General features: G+C 40.5%; 1 protein-coding gene across 5 annotated transcripts in view; it reads left to right on the forward strand.

Moving 5' to 3' along the window:
- Positions 1–18,062, forward strand: part of aff4 (AF4/FMR2 family, member 4) — a 31,509-nt gene extending 13,447 nt beyond the window's left edge. For 2 of the 5 annotated variants that reach the window (XM_071460379.1, XM_071460380.1), the window contains exons 2-20: positions 3,908–4,711; positions 5,088–5,126; positions 5,330–5,416; positions 5,842–5,869; positions 6,001–6,064; positions 6,317–6,409; positions 7,139–7,283; positions 7,508–8,264; positions 8,434–8,585; positions 9,189–9,274; positions 9,688–9,922; positions 10,360–10,457; positions 10,862–10,925; positions 11,707–11,843; positions 12,229–12,300; positions 12,508–12,601; positions 12,761–12,804; positions 13,111–13,328; positions 14,019–14,218. In XM_071460379.1, coding sequence (XP_071316480.1) covers positions 3,947–4,711; positions 5,088–5,126; positions 5,330–5,416; positions 5,842–5,869; positions 6,001–6,064; positions 6,317–6,409; positions 7,139–7,283; positions 7,508–8,264; positions 8,434–8,585; positions 9,189–9,274; positions 9,688–9,922; positions 10,360–10,457; positions 10,862–10,925; positions 11,707–11,843; positions 12,229–12,300; positions 12,508–12,601; positions 12,761–12,804; positions 13,111–13,328; positions 14,019–14,146 — 3,306 coding nt within the window. In that variant the 5' untranslated portion in view covers positions 3,908–3,946 and the 3' untranslated portion in view covers positions 14,147–14,218. The other 3 variants (XM_071460377.1, XM_071460378.1, XM_071460381.1) reach the window with 3 other exon arrangements.
- The last annotated feature ends 1,071 nt before the right edge of the window (positions 18,063–19,133 follow it).

Below are 19,133 nucleotides of genomic sequence, written 5' to 3' on the forward strand. Positions count from 1 at the left end.
ATTGAATGTCCAGGATGCTTTTAATTCCTAAATTTTGCTAGATTGCAGTTGCACAAATTGAAGTAAATGAACTTGTCATTGTACAACAACATTAAAAAAAAGCCATTAGTCATTTCAGCTGCATTACAAATTTACATTGACCATCTGTACATGGAGATTATTTTCAGTTGAGGGAGGCTTATGCACAGTGTCTAGACTATCCTAAGCTTATTAGAGACTTACTTTCTCCACAGGTCATCTCTGCGATCTCCCCTGTTTATGATGTTTGGGGTTTCACTAATGATGGTCCAATTTGTGGCTTACCAAAAAACTGTGACTCAAAGTAGAGCTGACTGTATGTTTTGCTGTGAATAGTTGGAAATTTGAACTTGTTGATATTACCTTGCGAACTAAGTAAACATGGCACACGAAAGAAAGCTGAAGGGCTTATGCTGCATAGCTATGTTTCTTCACTTTTGACTGAGACTAAGTTTCAGGTAAATTCTTACAGACTCGTCAGGTGTTTCCTTTAAGGACGTCTCACTTTCATAAAACCCCTTCTTTTATAGCCATCCTTGTAAAGCTATGAGATAAGTCTGTTTCTTGTCCCTCCTCAGCGTGTTTTTGTGTTGACTTTTTGTTGTTGTGTTTGTGTTATTAGCAACATGAACCGTGAGGACCGGAATGTGCTCCGAATGAAAGAAAGAGAAAGGAGAAATCAAGAAATCCAGCAGGGAGGAGGAGAGGCCTTTCCAGCAAATTCCCCTCTCTTCCCTGAACCTTACAAAGTGGTGAGTTTATTTGCCTCACGTTCACTTTTGACATGGAATTGACTCGTCAGTTTAGAGGAATTTGTAACGGTGACAGGAAGTGAGACCTGCACGTACTACCAGGAGCGCTTTATGTCAATATTGCATTGTCATCAGCCGTGCTTATGCCTTGGCTTTTTTTAAAAAACTGCTAAGAGGAATGCTTAGCTTCAGGCTCCTGTGGTAAGGAAAGACACCCTCCTTGTTTTGGTGTCCTCCTACAGGTGTGTGTGCACCCTTTGCGTAGTAGTTGTATGACTTGAACCCTACTTGCTTCATTAGATTTCCTGAAGAAAATCCTATATTTGATTTAGGCTTGAGGGAAAAGTTTTGTTGCAGCTTTTATCAAAAAGAATGAATGTGTGTGTGATTTGTTTTTCAATGACCTTCAGGATCCTGCAGCCTTGGTTTAGTTTTCTTTTTGATGTGATGAAAGCCAAATAGGGCAAGATGTGCTTTAATAGCCATGCAGGAGGTTTTAATATGACATGTCCGATTTATGTGCAGCACAGTATGTGGTTGTGTTGATAATAGGTATTGAAACAGTGCCTCCAAAATCCAAACGATTGTGGCTTGAATTAGATAATTGTTAGCAGTCAGATAGCCAGCTGTTGACCAACTCTGCAAAAAATACAAGGATCGGTTGAATTGGCAGCACCTGTTCTTGCTTAGCTGTTTTGTAGTGCAACCGTAGAAAGTGAGTATAAGAACGAACCAGCTTCCCCTCCTCCTGCTCTTTATGTGTCTTCATTCTGAGCTCATAGAGACACACAGTGATATAGGGCAGCCAGCTCCCAGCTCCCGCCCAGCCAGTGTAATTGTAAAGAGGATTTGAGTTCTCTGTACTGGTCTCATCTTTGCCACTAACCAGATTTGAGCAGAGGTAAGTGGCTCCTCTCCTTAGCGAGAGCTGCACATCAAAGCAGCAGTGAGGAATGTGTCCTGACAGGTTGGGAATAGAAAGGGTACCAGAGGTGAGTGATGAGTGCTGTCCTGTGTGTTTTGGGCCACAACAAAGTGAAAGGTAAAAAGCTGACATTGAAGAAGGAAAAGTCCTTGACCTTTTGAAATGGAGGAAAGGCATTTGCAGAAAATAATTCTGTTGTGCATGCTGACTCTTATGTTTTCAGAAATGTATTTTAAGTAAGAGGTGCTGGCATGTTGAAAAAATGTGCAAAAAGCCAACTGTTTAAGTCACTGGCTTTTCTACGCTTTGTATCTCTTGTCTCCTGCTTGTCTGAGTCTTATGTAAGCTTCAGTTTGACTTTTTTTTCCCTCTCTGTCATGCTCCGCTAAGTGGAAGTTTACTGTGTTCTGCATTAAAAGGCCATGTGTGCACACAGCTGCAGCTGTGGCCTCCCAGATGTAGACCAGCAGAGCAGTAACATTTTTATGGTGCAGAGTTCACGCATTTGTAACTCAGCAGCACAGAATGAAGAGCAAAAAGGTATCTGTTGAAAATAAGAAACACACACTTTTCGATTTCTGGGGCTAATGCATTTTTTCAATCAGGGATCCCTCAGATGTGATTATCAAATAGGCCTTTTTAACCAAGTTGTGCCAGGATCTAACTAGCTCCAGAAACTAAGCAGTCCTGAACCCAGGATGTCAAAAATCCATTGAATACCTTCATGTTTGCGTTTTGACTGCAGCTTAAGAAACACAAGGATAAGGCAAATCAGACAGGTAACATGGTGGCGTAGTTTGTCATTTTTGCATGAGAAAAGATAGCGGAGGAAATTTTGAAGAGATGGCAATCAGTGTTTTGTTTTGTTTTTTTTAATTCTTTGTTAGTTTCTATAGTGGAAATGCAATGTTTTGAAGTGATGTTTGTAAGAATTGTTCCTGGCTGGCAGGAACTAGCCTCAGGACTGGGGCCTTTTTTTGTGGGGCAGGAACTAAAACTTGGACCAGTGTTCCTCTGGGTCCCTAAAAAGGTTAACGATAAACTTTCTTTAAATGAAAAGAGCCACGTGAAAAGGTTTTGTCCAACAGAGATTGTGAGACAGGATTATTTTTACAGATGAGTAATACAATATGTACAGCAGTGTGTGTGTATAGTTTTCCTGTTAGTATGTTTTTATTCTGCCAACAAACTGCAGAGTTTGCAATCAATGTCTTTGTAAACACTGAGTTTATTGAACAAACTGTGTAATCGTGCGGCTGTTTCTCATTTACCTCAAGCACTTTCTGCGTAGTTTTCTTTATTTTTAGCAGTACCAGCCAACATACATGCTTTGAAATACTCGTTTTCAGTACTCATAGTTTGAAACTGGAGGTCTGATACACTCTTAATAAAACACGTAACTAATGCTCTTACTACAAAGTGGAACCAACCTTTTAAAAAAAAAAATAGGTGATGCTACATTTCACCAGCTTCACACATGTGAGCCAGGCCGTGCTAGCAGGAGGTAACGGATTGCACACTATGACCAAGCTAGTTACATTTCCTGCCAACAGATAACGACTCTTGTTTCCTCACCGTCTGCATGAGTCTGTCAGACAAAGCAGAGGTCTGAGGCTGCATGTGTAACTGGATACTCTGTCACAGGCTGATTGCAAACAGGTCGGCTGGAATCCGTGGCCTCAAAGTGATTGATTAACCTCTGCGGTGGAACTATGGGTAAACCTTTATCTGTGTTCACAGATGGGTGTGGACTGATCTGGCCCCAGTTTGAACAAGCGTAACTGTGTGATTGGCTGATTGTGTCTCTCTCTGTGTTCAGTCCATTATTTCAGATGTAAAACTGGTGACACACGGGTTAAAGATCTAATTTGTTTCTTGTCTTTTGTTGGACTGCTGCTGTTATGCTCATTTTGCTTATTTGACTGATTTGTAAGTGTTTTTGTGTAGGAGAGCTATTTTTTTCTCCATTGTCAGTGTTTTTGATGGAAAGCAATTAACCCAACTGTTGAACTTGTGCCCATAATGACTGTTTTCTCTCACCACCCCTCCATCCTCTCTGCTTTCCCTCTGTTCATTTTTCTCTCATTTATTTTCTTCTCAATGAATTTTCTCTTTCTTTTCTCTGTGACTGTCTTTTTTCTTTTTTCTTCATCATCACACTGTTCTCTGCCCCACCTCCTCCTCCTCTCCCATCCTCTGCCTCTCTCTTCAGTCCAGCAAGGAAGATAAACTGTCCAGCCGTATTCAGAGCATGCTGGGCAATTACGACGAGATGAAAGAGCCCATTGGTGACACACTTCCAAAGCTTGGCGGTAAACCTTCTAACAGCTCGTCTTCCTCAGAGGAAAAATCAGGCCCACCTTTGTTTGGCGGGGACCAGCGTGGCATTGGTAGCGGTGGCAGCAGCCAGAGCAGTAAGTGGACTCCTGTTGGTCCCGCAGCCAGTGGATCTTCTTCCCAATCCCAGAAACGCTCAGGACTCCAGGGTGGGCACGGCAGCCAGAGGGGAAACGGAGGTAGTAGCGGCAGCAGCAGTAGCCAAAGACACGGAGGAGAGGTGCGGGAAAAGAAATCAAGTAAACATAGCGGAGGATCAGAGCACTCAAAGTCACACACATCGAGTCCGGCCAAGGGCTCTCTGAGTTCCTCCAGCAGCAACAGCCACTCACGGAGCTCCTTGTCTGCCGAGCAGCATCACAGCAAGGAGCGCTACCGCTCCAAGTCCCCACGAGACAGAGAGGCCAACTGGGACTCACCCTCACGGGTTCACACCTCCTTCACCAGTGGACAGCACTCGAGTCAGGCCTTCCCCCCATCTCTCATGTCCAAGCCCGGCTCCATGCTGCAGAAGCCCACAGCCTATGTGCGGCCTATGGACGGCCAGGAAACAGCAGAACCCAAGAGCTCACAAGCAGAAAGCTACAGCGGACAGTCGCACAGCAGCACCATGGGAGAGATGAAGTCCAACGGCAAGGCCTCGCTTTCCAAACTCAAGATCCCCTCACAACCTGTGGAGGTAAGGCTTCATCTACAAGAATTCAGTGTTATTCTACTTTCAGTTTATTCTGAACCCTGCAGCTTAGTTTCCCTCCTCACATCGAGGACATACTGTGTGTTCAAGTGGCGCTTAAGATATAAATCTATAGAGGTGCAGGTTGCATGAAGACTTAAAATGGCAGAGCACTTTTTAATGGCGCATATATTCATAATGATGTAATAACCATATTAAATTACCTCACAGCATGTTACACATGGTCTTACTGAACTTGTAGGTCTCATAAAATGCCTATAGGGTGACTCATGTACTCAAAATGGAAGCCGCCTCTCACCTGCTGCACTGACATCATGTTGTTTATGAACACATGTGCTGAGCATGATGTTTCTGTCTTCAGGGCTCCGGTGACGCCAACTGTGTCGATGAAATTCTGAAGGTATGTCCATAATTATATCTATATTTTAAAAATTGCCTCTCTCAGACGAGTAGTTCATCACGAGCTTTCAGAGAAGAGCCTCGAGTTAATGAGAGAGCATTTTGTCTTACTCACGCTGTAAGACTCATTTGCACATTTTTCCCTGTGTGTGTGTGTGTGTGTGTGTGTGTGTGTGTGTGTGTGTGTTTTCTTGCTTTTTTCAGGAAATGACTCAGTCGTGGCCCCCTCCGCTGACAGCCATCCACACCCCCTGCAAAACGGAGCCCTCCAAGTTTCCATTCCCTACCAAGGTCAGCACTGCACCAGTGGCTGTTGACTGTTAGATTCAAATGATTATGTGTCATGATTAATTGATAAGCATTAATTGTTTGTTTATTACTTTTGTATGGTCCAGACAGACCTTACATAACACATGCAGCCAACCCAGAGAGACCTTGGCCATCTGAACTATAAAGAGATGGGATTTATTACTGATAAATGTTTACTCTGATAGAAGGTTCAAGTACCTCTCAGCCAGTTTTAGTGTTTCTTTCATTAACGTCTTGCGTGTAAACATATATGGCCACAAAAAATCCACTTCACTTATTATTATTATTATTATTATTATTATTATTATTGTTATTAACTGTTCGCAAATTTGACAGTGGAGTATGAAAAAACAAACAGGTTCACAAACCTAATTCAGATCAATTTTTTTTTTTTTTTTTTACCTCAGGACTCTCACCCTTTTCCAAGTGGACACAGTGAGTACAGCACACATTTCAGATCCAAATCTCGACACAAAATATTTAAATATAAATATATATTTTATATTTCTAATATATATGTTCATGTTAACATGTGGCCCATGACTCTTTTTGTGTGTTTTTATTAGAGCGAGGCAGTTCTTCCAAGAGCTCCAGCAGCCACCAGTCCAAAACTTGCGATGACCAGCCCACGTAAGTACTTCTTCCTTTTCCTCTTTACCTTCTTTCTCATCCCTTGTTTGTAGTTTTCCCAGTATTGATTCAGACAACATAGAGCAGGATACTAAAACAAATATTTATGATGAATTAAGAACCCTGAAGTAACCAGACATTCATAGATAGGGTCTGTAAGTTATGTAGCCGCATCCAGTACTCTCAGCCTGCAGCTATTGCACTGCTGTAATAAAATACAAATATTTAATTATGCGTTATTCCATATCTCAGTATGCTGGAAGATGACCTGAAGCTGAGCAGCAGTGAAGATAGTGATGAAGAACAGGACTCTGCAAAGAATGCCTCAAGGAACACGTCAGCAAGGTAAAGCACAGAGCATAGTAAATTTACTTCTGTGAAACCTGAATGCTGAGTTTTCGTTGCAGCTGACTGAGGGAAGGTGTTGACTCAAGTTACAGTTTTCAGAGAGCAGTGGTGTTTTGCCTTGCTTTTTTATTGAAAGGTATTTGTTATGTTGTGTTCCTTGTGCACAAGTTGGGTAGCATACTTTACTGTCAGAAATGAAAGGATAATAGTATTGCAGGGATATTGGATTGTCTTATATTTACAGAGGATCTGTTAGATAGATAAAGAGATGGAGCGATAAAAGATGAGAGATAGATGGATGGATGGATAGATAGATAATAGGTAGATAATAGATGAGTGATAAATAATAGATGGATAGATAGATAAAAGATAGAGAATAAATAGAACAATAGAGAGATAGGTGGAAGATAGATAGATAATGTTTGGTACTTTTAAAATATAAAAATGGGAACATGTTGAAGACAGTGGAATAATAGTGCTTCAAACACTGTTGCCCTTTGTAAAACCTTTGGGGTCACACCTACAAAGAGACCTTATAGGGTTGGGGTTCTTGTCGCTGCAGTAGGTGGTTCAGCAGGGTGTCTGTGTAGAGTGGTTTGAGATCTCTACCATTTTTGTAGAAAATGTGCTGTTTCATATTGAGGTGATCAAAATGGGACTGAAAATGTACTGTACACCTTTTGCACACAATATAATATCATCTTACTCCCTCTTCTGTAACGACAGCAATAACAGTGAAGGAGCGGAGCAATCGAGGGATGACTCCAGCAGCCACAGCGGCTCAGAGAGCAGCTCGGGCTCAGACAGCGAGAGTGAAAGCAGCACGACAGACAGCGAAGCCAACGAGCACCCACGGCCTGCCTCTCCCGAAGTAATGATTTAACCGTAACTTTGTACAAAGCTGTCGTGCTGTCTAATGATAATTTGGCTCAACCATTTTTTTCAGTGGCACTAACTCTGTCTTATTGGGTTGAGATGGTTAAAAGACATTGAATATTCTTTCTTCTGCCCAAAATACCTTCTATTTCAGATTTTCTATGTTTGACTAGTTTTTCTCACAGACAATTTCATAACTCCGTGTGTTCTCCCATTCAGCCTGAACAACCCATGGCCAACAAGTGGCAGCTGGACAACTGGTTCAAGAAGGTCAAGCAGTTCTCCCCAGCTTCTCCAGTGGACAACAATAATGTTCCAACCAAGTGCAAGAAAGAGGGCAGAGATAATAGCTCAGGACGTGGCTATGGTAGCCAGGGAGGGGGGTCAAAAGACTCAGTGGCACCCACCCCAAGCAGGGACTTACGGGCAGCGCAAAAGGGTGCAGAGGGTGGCCGTGGCCGGCAAAAATCCCCTGCCCAGAGTGAGGGTGGGGCGAATCCGCGAATCCGTGTGGGTAAAAAACAGCCCAAAAAGTCTGAGAAGCCCCCAGTGGTTGAGGAACCCAAAGGAGGTCTGCGAGTGGAGAGTGAACCAGCTCCAGAGATACCTCCTCATCGGCCCAAGGCTGCCACTAAGGGTTCCCGCAAGCCAAGCATCAAAAAAGAACCCAAATCCTCTCCGAGGCCGACCGCAGCTGCTGTCACCACCACTGTAGATAAACGCAAAGCCAAGGCACCCACCAAGACTTCCCAGAAGTCTCGTGAATTTGTTGATACGGACTCTTCATCATCCGACTCAGAGGGGAATGACAGCATCCCATCCTCGTCCCAGACGCCCAAGTACACAGAGAGTATTAGGACCCCTGTGTGTGTGTTTTCTCCAATGGAAGAAAAAGAGCTGTTGTCTCCACTGAGTGACCCTGAGGAGCGCTACCCTGCAAGGACGTCTCAGCAGCAGGTTTTACTAGTGAAAATAGGTCAGTTGAAATTGCTCATAAGACAAAGTAGTCCCATAAAATTATACAAATTCAGAGTGCATTTGTTTTACACTTGTCTAGATGGAGTGCACACTTCTGAAGCTTCTCTTTACTTTGGACCAAGTTAAACCATACCTTACCCTTCCGCTTTCCCTCCCTTGTCCTATAGATCTCAGTTTGCTGTCAAGGATCCCAGGGCGGCCCTACAAGGAGCCTGCAGAGATAAAAGTGGAGAGGGACGACTCTCTAGACAGGGACAGTAAAGACTTCAGCAAGCAGAGCTCTGAGAAGAGCTCCAGCAAGGCCAAGAGGAAACACAAGGTAGAACGAATTTCAGTGCTTTTCTCTTAAATACTTTCCATTCGATTTTATTTCTTGCCTTAAGGAGAGTAAAATGTATGAGCATCCCACTGTTCCTTTCACTTTATAGAAATTCTTCAAATGATCTAAAACCCCTGCCCAAGAAAAAGCTTTTTACAGAGTTATGTTTTCGTTATGACCTTGCACACTGAATGGTGATTTATTTTGATCTTTATTGATGGGAGTTACCACTTTAATTAGCATTTTTTCCAGTGTGTCTTACCATAACCTACAAACAGATTTCCATCAAAGCAAGAAACTGCTTTGAGCCAAAGAACAATTGATTACATTTTGGTGATGATCCAGACCTGGAGTTTTTGCCATTAGATGATTGTGCTTTTTTTTTTTAAAATCAAAGCTTTGAAACTACCAGAGAAAGAGATAGAGTCATGTGTCTTTGGCAGAAAGTTGTACTGCACCTCCAAAGACTTAAAGGGCTAGGCTGCAATTTTCTATACGTCTTCAGATTAGTTTCTACAGAGGCATTTACACAAACCAATAAATCAGGGTATCCTTTTAATGTGTCTTTACCTTTTTAATTTTCTGTGATCTCTGCATCTTTAGAATGATGAAGAAGGCACCAAGCCAGAGAGCAAGCGATGCAAGCTAGAGGATAAGTCTCTATCTCATCATAAAAACAGCAGTAAAGAGTGAGTATTTTTCCTTTTCCTCCTGGTCATCATTCACAGTAAATATTCTGCATTCCAGCAAGACTTGGCACACTTGATGTGACGGTAGTGCTTCATTTTGCATGGGCAAAATGAAACGTGCCAGATGTTTTTCTTAATTTTTAAAATTCACTTAAATAATCCCAATGTACTCTTAACGAGCATCATATAATCAAGCATAGTAGCTCAGTGACATGACGTGTTAATTACATCGAAGCCTCTTGAAGCTGCACCTGACATCCCTGCTGGTTCTTAATGTTGAATTACCTAGCATGTTAACATTTAATCTTTGAGTGTTAATATTTTGTAATTTGGGTTAAAGTACTGCTACAGAACAGGTCAATGTAAGTAATACAAAAATATATGTATTACAATAATGATTCATATCCCATCAGGTCTAAGAGGTCTTTGGAGAAGAAGGAGGAGCCAGTCCCTTCTCCTTCCATGTCAGGTCTGCAGCGGACGCCCAAGGCAGAGCATCCGAGTCGGAAGAGGACAGTCAGCCAGTCCTCCACCTCTTTGTCCAGCGGGACAGGAAGTGGAAAGGAGGGGAGCCACAGCACTAAGGGCAACTCCACCTCCAAACACAGAAAAGGAGAAGACAAGGGACGCAGCACACGTGATGGCAAGGTGGGTGCATGTAACCTTACCACCAGGCATTTGCTATCTGTGCAAAAACCTGGCAAACACTGTGGGTACTGCGAAGTGTGTGAGTGCAGTCTTTGATCATCTTTGCCCACTGTGCAGCATGTTTCCCCCAGGGGCAATTTGAATAACTAAGAGAGAAGGGAAAAGGTTGAGAACATAGTAACATTTTGATATGATTAATGTCACTAATAAGTCTAATAAGTGTTTACATTGTGTCTAACCAGCAGTGAATCACAGAATAATTTGGGTCTATATATTGTGTATATATATTGTGTATGGCCAATATCCATATAGCGCAGTGTATTTGAACCTTCTGATTTTTTTTCACACTCGCCCTTTGCTCCGTTTTTATCCTCCACTTCAAACACCAGACCCCTTATTTCTGAAACTTTATTCCGTCTCTCTTGCTGTCTCTGCAGGAGAAATCCTCAAAGGGCTGTGATAACCAGCTGGCTGTACCTCCACTCTCCACGGACGGCTCCAAGTCTCAGAGATCCAAGCTGGTGTTTGAGGACAGGTAAGAGGAGCTCTTTCCACTGCGGATAACCCCACAGTGGGATATGCAGAAAGAACGGCTGTGGGGATCTAGGGTTGCCTTTGATGCATAAAGCTGTAGGAGGTTGGGGAGGTCATGAGTAGATGTGCCTGTGTTCAGGAAAGGTGGCGTAAATTTCCATTTTAAAAGGTTCTCTGCTGGAAATCTCTGTCCTTTTCATGCTAGTAAAGAAACAACATAGTCTCTCTTCTTATTTTTGTGTCTTTTGTTTCAGGGGTTTTATTTAACAGAATAATTGATGTTTAAGGAGTATGGGGTACTTTTCAGATTGATTCAAATTGATTCAGAAACTGAACTTTAACAGGGTTGTAAAAATAAAATAAAAAATGTCAGATTTGGTTGACCTGTTATCAACTTTGTTTCAGGGTCCATTCAGCTGATCACTACTTACAAGAGGCCAAGAAACTTAAACATAATGCAGATGCACTGGTAAGAGCGAGAGCCTAAAGTCTATTTACACGTGTAATTTGAGATGTTGCACTGTTTAGCTACATGCAAGGCCATGAAGGAAGACGGATGTTATAACAACAAAGTCTAGATCTTAATGTAAGACGACATCCTGGTGTGATTTTTGCATGGAGCTTAATGCTGTCCTTTCCTTTATAGGTAAACTTAATGCGATTGTATGGTATTTATTTTACTGACTGGGAAATTGACCTCAGTTTCCATGGCCCATTTTTTTCTCTGAGTTCTTACAGGTTTTTAGCAAAAAAGAAAGAAAACATGAATACTTGCTGATGGCCATATTTGAATTAAAGTTACCTGCAGATTATAAACTACCTGATGCTGCTACCTGTTATTTCCAGTCAAAATCATTTAAAATTATTTTGTCCGTTTGGTAAATGCAAATCAAAGATCTCAGTTGCATAAAATTACTTATACAATTCATTAGTCATCTGTTATGTTATACATTCAATAAAAAAGGGCATATACATAATTGAATTATCTGTTATTTTACTAGAAAGAGAGTTTTACATAATCCACACCAAGTCACAGTATCAGTTGTGTAACATATGAGGCCAAAAGCTTGTCGGATTAAAAGTCATTGAACAGCATTTAGCCCTCCACAGAGGAAACAGATGGGAAAGGAAATGTAATATTTGATGGGTACATGCTTCCTCACTCAGGATAAAACGGTAGCAGTGATCTCAGGATAAAACGGTAGCAGTGATTTTATTTTTACTCTATCCCTGTTCCCCCTTTTTTACAGTTGGACCGTTTTGAGAAGGCAGTTTACTACCTGGATGCTGTGGTGTCGTTCATTGAATGTGGTAACGCTCTGGAGAAGAGCGCCCAAGAGGCCAAGTCTCCCTTCCCCATGTATGCCGAAACTGTGGAGCTTATCAAGTAAGTACAAACACAAATACCTTCTCTCTGGAGAGTTCTGCTATACATGTGAAAAGAAGTTGTTCAAAGCCTTTTCAGAGAGCTGTGGAGTTAGAGAGAAGCGAGTTTACCAAGGCTCTGTTGCTGCATTAACCGCTATCAGCATAACACTCCCAAATCTCTGAATCAAACTGTCAGTGGTGAAGTTGTATTCAGTGTAATGTAGGTACTAAGTTATAACAAGGAAAACAAATGTTTGGAATAAAAAAGAAGATATCTCTGGTTCTGCTGCTCAATTTTGATCTGTGTATTTATTAAGTATTATTGAAATAAAACAATGTTTCAATAGTGACTTAAACAGTTTGTTCTCTTAGAAACTAAATGTTTGTTCTGTCTGTGCATTCAGATACACTATGAAGTTAAAAAGCTATATGGCCCCAGATGCTACTTCAGCAGACAAGAGGCTAGCTGTGCTTTGGTAAGTTCGCTGACTGACAGCAGGTGATGGATTTCCATTTGATGTAGAGGTAGAGTTGTTGTCTTGTCTTTAGGCTACCACTTAATGTACTCAAAGTCATTGCTGTTTGATTAAGAAGAATGTTCTGTCTAAGGGGTCCACATATCTCTGGTCATTGCTCCCTTTTTTTTAAAAAAGTTTAAGATCAATATTCACCTGTTTTTCCAGCTTACGATGCCAGTCCCTCCTCTACCTGCGGTTATTCAAGCTGAGGAAAGACAGTGCACTAAAATACTCCAAAACACTCACCGAACACTTAAAGGTACGCTTGTTTCCAAGAAACTGAAATCTGGTTTTGTTTGGCAAACCTTCAAAATCACAGGAACACATTATAAATTCCATCAATACATTTGTCCTCTGTGAATGTGTAACCTGCTTCCTTCCTGTGTACATAATGTTCTTCCCTCATTTTGTTTGGCAGAATTCTCTGAGTAACACCCAGGCTCCCTCTCCTGGAATGGGAAAGTAAGTCATGTCCTTCTTTGCTGTGTGAAGATTAAAAGTAATTGTAAAGGATGGAGCATTGATCGTGAGTGGGGGGGGGGGGGGGGGGGGGGGGGGGGGGGGGGGGGGGGGGGGGGTGGGGGGGGGGGGGGGGGGGTTCTTCACTTCACTTCAAACTGTTGTGAAGAACAGTTTGAAGTTACTGAGTCATATGGAGCAGATATTAGATAAATGAATTAGATAAATAGTGCTATGGATGATTTTCAGAATGTGCTCAGTTTATTGAAATCTCTTACCTTGTCTGTTTGTTTCTGTTTCCTGATGCAGCAAGGCAGCGGGTATGCCCTCTCCAGTTTCTCCCAAACTGTCCCCAGGCACGGCCAGTGGCTACTCGTCAGTCAGCAGCAGCAGCAGCGCCAGTTCGTCTGTGACCATACCTCAACGTATCCACCAGATGGCTGCCAGCTACGTCCAGGTTACCTCCAACTTCCTGTACGCCACCGAGGTCTGGGACCAGGCTGAGCAACTATCCAAGGAGCAGAAAGGTAAACCTTAAAAACTAGGTTTGACATTATTTTTGTGTAATTGTTGGTCTATAATTTGCATTTTCAAAGACACACAGTTGTATGCAAAACTTAATCGGAAAGCAGACATTAAAAGATGAGCCTACTTCAAATGTTAATACCCGGTTACTTCATGAACTAAAACGATAATGGTCGTATGTGCAAAAGTTTGGGCATCCTAAAAAGTCAGTACTTAGTAATCCCCCAAACATTTGCACATAACTGATATTTTTTTTTTTAGCTTTTGTTGCTAAAATCTGTTGCATCTCTCACTGAAATATGGGAATAGACTGCAAGGTTTTTGTTGCTTGTCTTCAACCCTCTCTCACTAATTAGGCCAAAAATGCTCATGAAAAAATATACTTAAAAAGACAGAATACAGCTGCAAACTATTTTTTAAAATCCCAGTTAGTACTGAACTGATACTCGTATGCAGTTCTAGCTGCTAACTTTGATAGTCGATTCATTGAGTCATTTATCAAGCAAAAATACCAAACATGCTGTTTTCAGCTTCTCAGATGTGAGGATTTGCTGTCTTTTCTGATTTACTACCATTTCAAATTGATTATGTTTCTGACAATTTATAGACTAAACTACTGATTAAAAATAAGGAACCCATTAAATGATGATTTTAAAAAAAAATTAACTTTCACTGTGTCTTTCTTTTCCCAGACTTCTTCCTGGAGTTGGACAAGGTGATGGGTCCTCTGATCTTCAACACCAGCAGCATGACGGAACTGGTGCGTTACACACGGCAGGGCCTCCACTGGCTGCGCCTGGACGCAAAGCTAATTCCCTAGCGAGGACTCAACTCCCTGCCCACTGCTTCCACACACACACACACACACACACACACACACACACACACACACACACACACACACACACACACACACACACACACACCACCTCAGCCTCTTGTGCTCAGCAACATGTGCTCAAAGACACAAGCATGCCCACAACGACACACAAATAATCATGTACTGTATGCACACACACAAACACACACACACACACAGTCCACCTCTGGTCCTCCATGTACACGCAGGTGACGAACTTCTCAGACATATCTCCAACACTGTGTCCATTTTCTACACCAGCTTGCCAAAAACACTGAGCAATTTGACGCATCTCACACCTTCGACGGCACCACACAGGGAGAAGCATCAGAAACTGCAACACACGAATAAAAAAGAGCTTATCGCCATACTTCATATATCAGCATTCTTACAAAATCTTTGAAGGCCATGTTTTTATCTCTTTGGCATGGAAGCGCTGGATGAATTATTTATTACGAATACACTAAAAATGGGGTTTGGTTTATAGGCTACTTTGGCTTTTAACTTTTTTCTTTTACTTTGTTTCACCAAAGTACCTCCCATGAACACCAAAGGTGCTTTAAAATGAAGGTTTCTCTTTATCATTTTTGTGCCTTGTATGTGAGCTACAGGAAAACAAACGGTCACTCGTCATATCTGAATAAATTATGATTTTTTTTTTTTTATCCTTCTATTTTTTTGTCTATAGCCACAGTTGTCATTTTATGCATAGTTTATACATTCAACAATTAATGGAAGCTGGCAACAATTGTGTTTTTATTGCACTCTTTCATTTTTAAGTCAAGTCCTATTAACACATTTGACATTTTCAATGGGGACAAAGATGGTTTTGGCCACCACTAATTAAGCTTCTAACTACGTCTGTTGATCTCTCCTTCAAGTCTCGAGGCACTAGAGATTAATCTTTGAGCATGCCCACAAGGTTTAAGGACCACAAGAAGGGCTACTGTGCACAGCAGTTTAATACTTCTGACACACATAAATATATAAATGCTCTATTAGAAGTTAGATTGATCAGTGTATTTGTTTTGGACAGTGTCATTTTATTTTTCAAAATCATGAACTTGTTTTTGTCCTGCTAGAAAATGAAATGTTGGTCAGCCCCTAGAGGCCAGGTCAGGAGCAGCATGGCCTCTAGGGGCCGCTAGCAGGGTGTTTTTTTTTAATTCTCGGCCTTCATAAAATTGATCACGTTAACATTCTGTGTAAGAGATTTGCTGCTTCTTTGAAGCTCCACAATATGAGTCTCTTCCTATTAAATGTTTTTACCCTTGTAGCTACAAGTTCACTGAGCAATTTCCTCAAGGAACAGTCACTTCCAGTGTTGTTGTGTTTTTTGTTTTTGATCCCCTTGTTTGCTCAGAGTGCATTTTTCTAAGAAACAGCAGGGAGTGTCTTTAGTATTGAAGATCGTATCCAGTTACGTATACAATACAGTTATTTTCATGGCAGTTTATAAAAGCTGGGCCTGTGTGACCACTGATTTGGCACAACTAAAGCAAATTCATCTGAAAGGCAAGATGTTCTTTAGAGAGGCAAACTCATCAGTGATGCAAATCAGCAGTGTTGCATTTATAGTACAAAGAGTTTTAAATCTATGATTATATATTTCAAATAAGAAGTATAAACGGCCAATATAGATTTTATTTATATACCAAGCAGTTTTTTTTCTTCTGGCCAGCAGAAGTATAACGTTTCAAATGCATAAGTTTAAACCGGGGTTGAACAGGGGTTATAAGATGCAAAGTATTTGTATGTAATATGTTCCTATTTAAATTTTAAAACCTTAATCATACTTGTATTACAGGGCAGTAGGTAAGAAATGTTTAAGTTTAGTTAATATGGTTCGGCAGGCAGGGGAGAGACGACAGAGAAACTGTGTATGCCAGCTGTCAAGATACAAACATTTCTGTTGTTAAAAATTACTGGTTGTCGTCAAAGCAGTGGTTTTGAATGAAGACATTTCAGTTGACATTTTGGTGTTTGGTAATGATCATTGACATGAAGGATGGTCTGGTTTCTGGTTATTTTAAGCCCACTTCCTAAATAAAACATGCTGGAAATATTAAAGCCTGGGCCAAGTAGTATTCATGGAAACTATTACTGGCTGTTTTAGTTTTAGTCCATGGAAGATGAGTTTGGATAAGTCTGAGGTGCCAGACCGTTAAAGAGCTGTGATGTCTTTAACTTTCTTGCACTTTTCCTCTATTATAAAACTTAAATTTGGTGTAAGTTTTCAAGTTGACAGCACCATTTTCATCTCAGCAAAACAAATCTGAAGAATCACTATGTGGCCCAGGTTTTACCTTTTTGCATTGTGTTTTTTATTTTCTTTCCTTCACTGGCTCCCTGGCCTTTATTGTAGGAGGGGACACTGTTATTTCCTCTTGCACTTGAAAAAGAGAAAGTCAGAGGAGGTATTATTTTAATCTATGCAGGATTTTTTTAAAAAGAGATCTGTTTCTGTGGAAAAAGTTTAATTTTTAGGCTTGGGATTTTTTTCCCCTCTTCTTTTTTTTCCGCCTCAGCGAGAAACCTGTTTAACTCAAGTGTCCAATGCCTTTAGCTTTTGCAATTTTGTGTACTGGTTTAGTATATATGTGTATATAGATCTGTTTTTATAACCAAACACCAATGGCTTGAGCCATTTTGTACTTAAAGCTGGAGGCCACTTTTCTCATAGGAATTCTTCTGTGGGTTTTGCCAGCCCAGTCAATGTCTTCATACACTGGTACACTTTGTAAGTACAGGTCCGCGCCTCTTGTAGTCAAATGTACAAATTTAGCATTAGAATAATTTTTAACTGTTTGCTACTCACACTTATTTATTTTTCTGCCCCTTTCCTTAATGTTTTTTTCTATTTTGCCTTTTTAAGGAGTACCATTTTATGAAATAGGAAGATGTAAATGTATTGGGGTTGTTCATGATGAGATTTCATTGTAAGTAGTAATTAATATTAATTCTAACTTTAAAGAATCCAGGGTAAGATGAGTTTTTTCGACATTCAGTAGGAAGATGTTAACACTTGCATGTTTCTATTTAAATACAAATGTATAAATTGTAAATATAACATTTGTTTAAGGGTGAATTTCTACTACAGGTTGACATTTTTATTAAATTTAAAAATCCTGTAAATACATTTGTGAGATACTTTATGCACATTTTCTGTGGGCTTTTCTGTTCTCTGCTTCTTCCAAGCTGTTACAGGTGACATCCTAGTCTCTTAACACTGTATATCAAATTGATTTCTCAGTCCTTTTCTTACTGTGCTCGTATACGTGTCTTCTGCTTCACTGTCTCTCAGTATCATGTCGCCACATAATCATTAATGTCTCTAGATCCAAGTGCGAATATTTTGTCTTCTCTGTATTTGATATGGAGGCGTGTACTTTTCATGAAATGTATATTGTTGATCTCATGGGATGGATGGATGGCGTGTACAGTCTGTTATGTAAAACCACGTCTGTTTCTTCCTCACGAGAGAGATGTATTTACTATGTGTCCCTTTTGAACAATTGGTCCAACATGTCTTTTGAAACAGAGGTATTTCTCTACACATCAAAACAGTTGTAGCAGTTTATACAGTATGTTGTATAACACCTTTTTTCTAAAAGTCGTCTCTAAAGTGAGACCTACAGCATACACTATGTACAATAGTCTAAATTGGATTAGTTTTAAGAGAACTGATGATAGAGATACTATATATGATGGATGCAATATGATTAAAGGTACTCATTGAGTTTGATCTTCAAACTTAGGTTATGTAATTTAAAAGCATTCTTGTGAAGTGAGTATTAATTGTGACTAATGAGAGTCTGTCCTGAATATTCTTTGTATTTTGCCGTATTGAGAATAAAATATATATGGATATGTTTAATGGACTTGGACTTGTTTTATTTTAGCAGCATGAGTGTTTGCATGTTTGAAGCAGCTGATGTCAGCATGTCATGCTTTAACATTTTGACTCTTCTGTGTCTAAAACAAAGGCCATAAAAGCTTTGAAAATCTGTTTCTTTTGCCAAGATGATACATTCAATGGAAAGATATTAAAAACAAACTCATAAAACTGAATGAAGTAATTATGTGAAAGGCAGTAAGTCTAACTCTAGACTGGCTAATTATGACTACAGACTGAACTTTCTGTGGTTTCCTTTTCTTCACTGAACAATAAACTAAATGTTATGAGGGGTTTTTTCCCCTACAAATGATGTGTTTTGGATGCACAACTGGAAGTGAACTACTCTTCATAATATTAGATACGCATGGCATAGGCAACATTTTATGGACAAAGACTTGAAGTGGAAACAACTACGTCACAGTTTCAATCCTTTTTCTGTTGGTTTATTGGCTATAAGCAGCATAAGTCAACTTCTGCAATCAACACCTTGATATGTTTCTGAAGCAACTAAAGAGCTTAAAGAGTCCAAATCGCTGCCCAAATTACAGGTGCATAATACAGGTTGAATTATTTAACAAGAGCTCCTGTCAGCATATATTAGATTATTATTATGTATTATTGTGTAAGTAGCATTTTGCAGCTGCTTAGGTGAAGTAGATTTTTACGTACATACTGTTGGGTAAATTACCTATAGCAATGCACTGTATTTTATAACCATCATAGGTTTTGTTTGTAATAACTAAGATCTGTAATAACTACAGCCAGCTGTAGCATAGAATGAAAATACTCGAGTGAAGTAGAGCTACCTCAAAATTGAATTGAAGTAAATGTACTAAGTGCTGCTGCTGATAAGGAAGTGCTAACTGGAGTGCCATGACCCACCTCTGGAGTAGTACTTGAAAGACACTTGCAGCTGAAGTCCCTTTTCACGTTGTGCTTACATCATTTGGTCAACCCCATGTAGTGGCCTTGTACAACACAGTCAGCTGCTGACAACAGGCCAGGCCTGTGCTTCTGCCCTTCGTGAACAAATTGCCACCAAGTGGTCAG

The sequence above is a fragment of the Trachinotus anak genome, unplaced genomic scaffold (genome assembly GCF_046630095.1).
Source record: "Trachinotus anak isolate AG129_WGS33_773 ecotype Australia unplaced genomic scaffold, CSIRO_AGI_Tana_v1 ptg000024l, whole genome shotgun sequence".
NCBI lineage: Eukaryota > Metazoa > Chordata > Actinopteri > Carangiformes > Carangidae > Trachinotus > Trachinotus anak.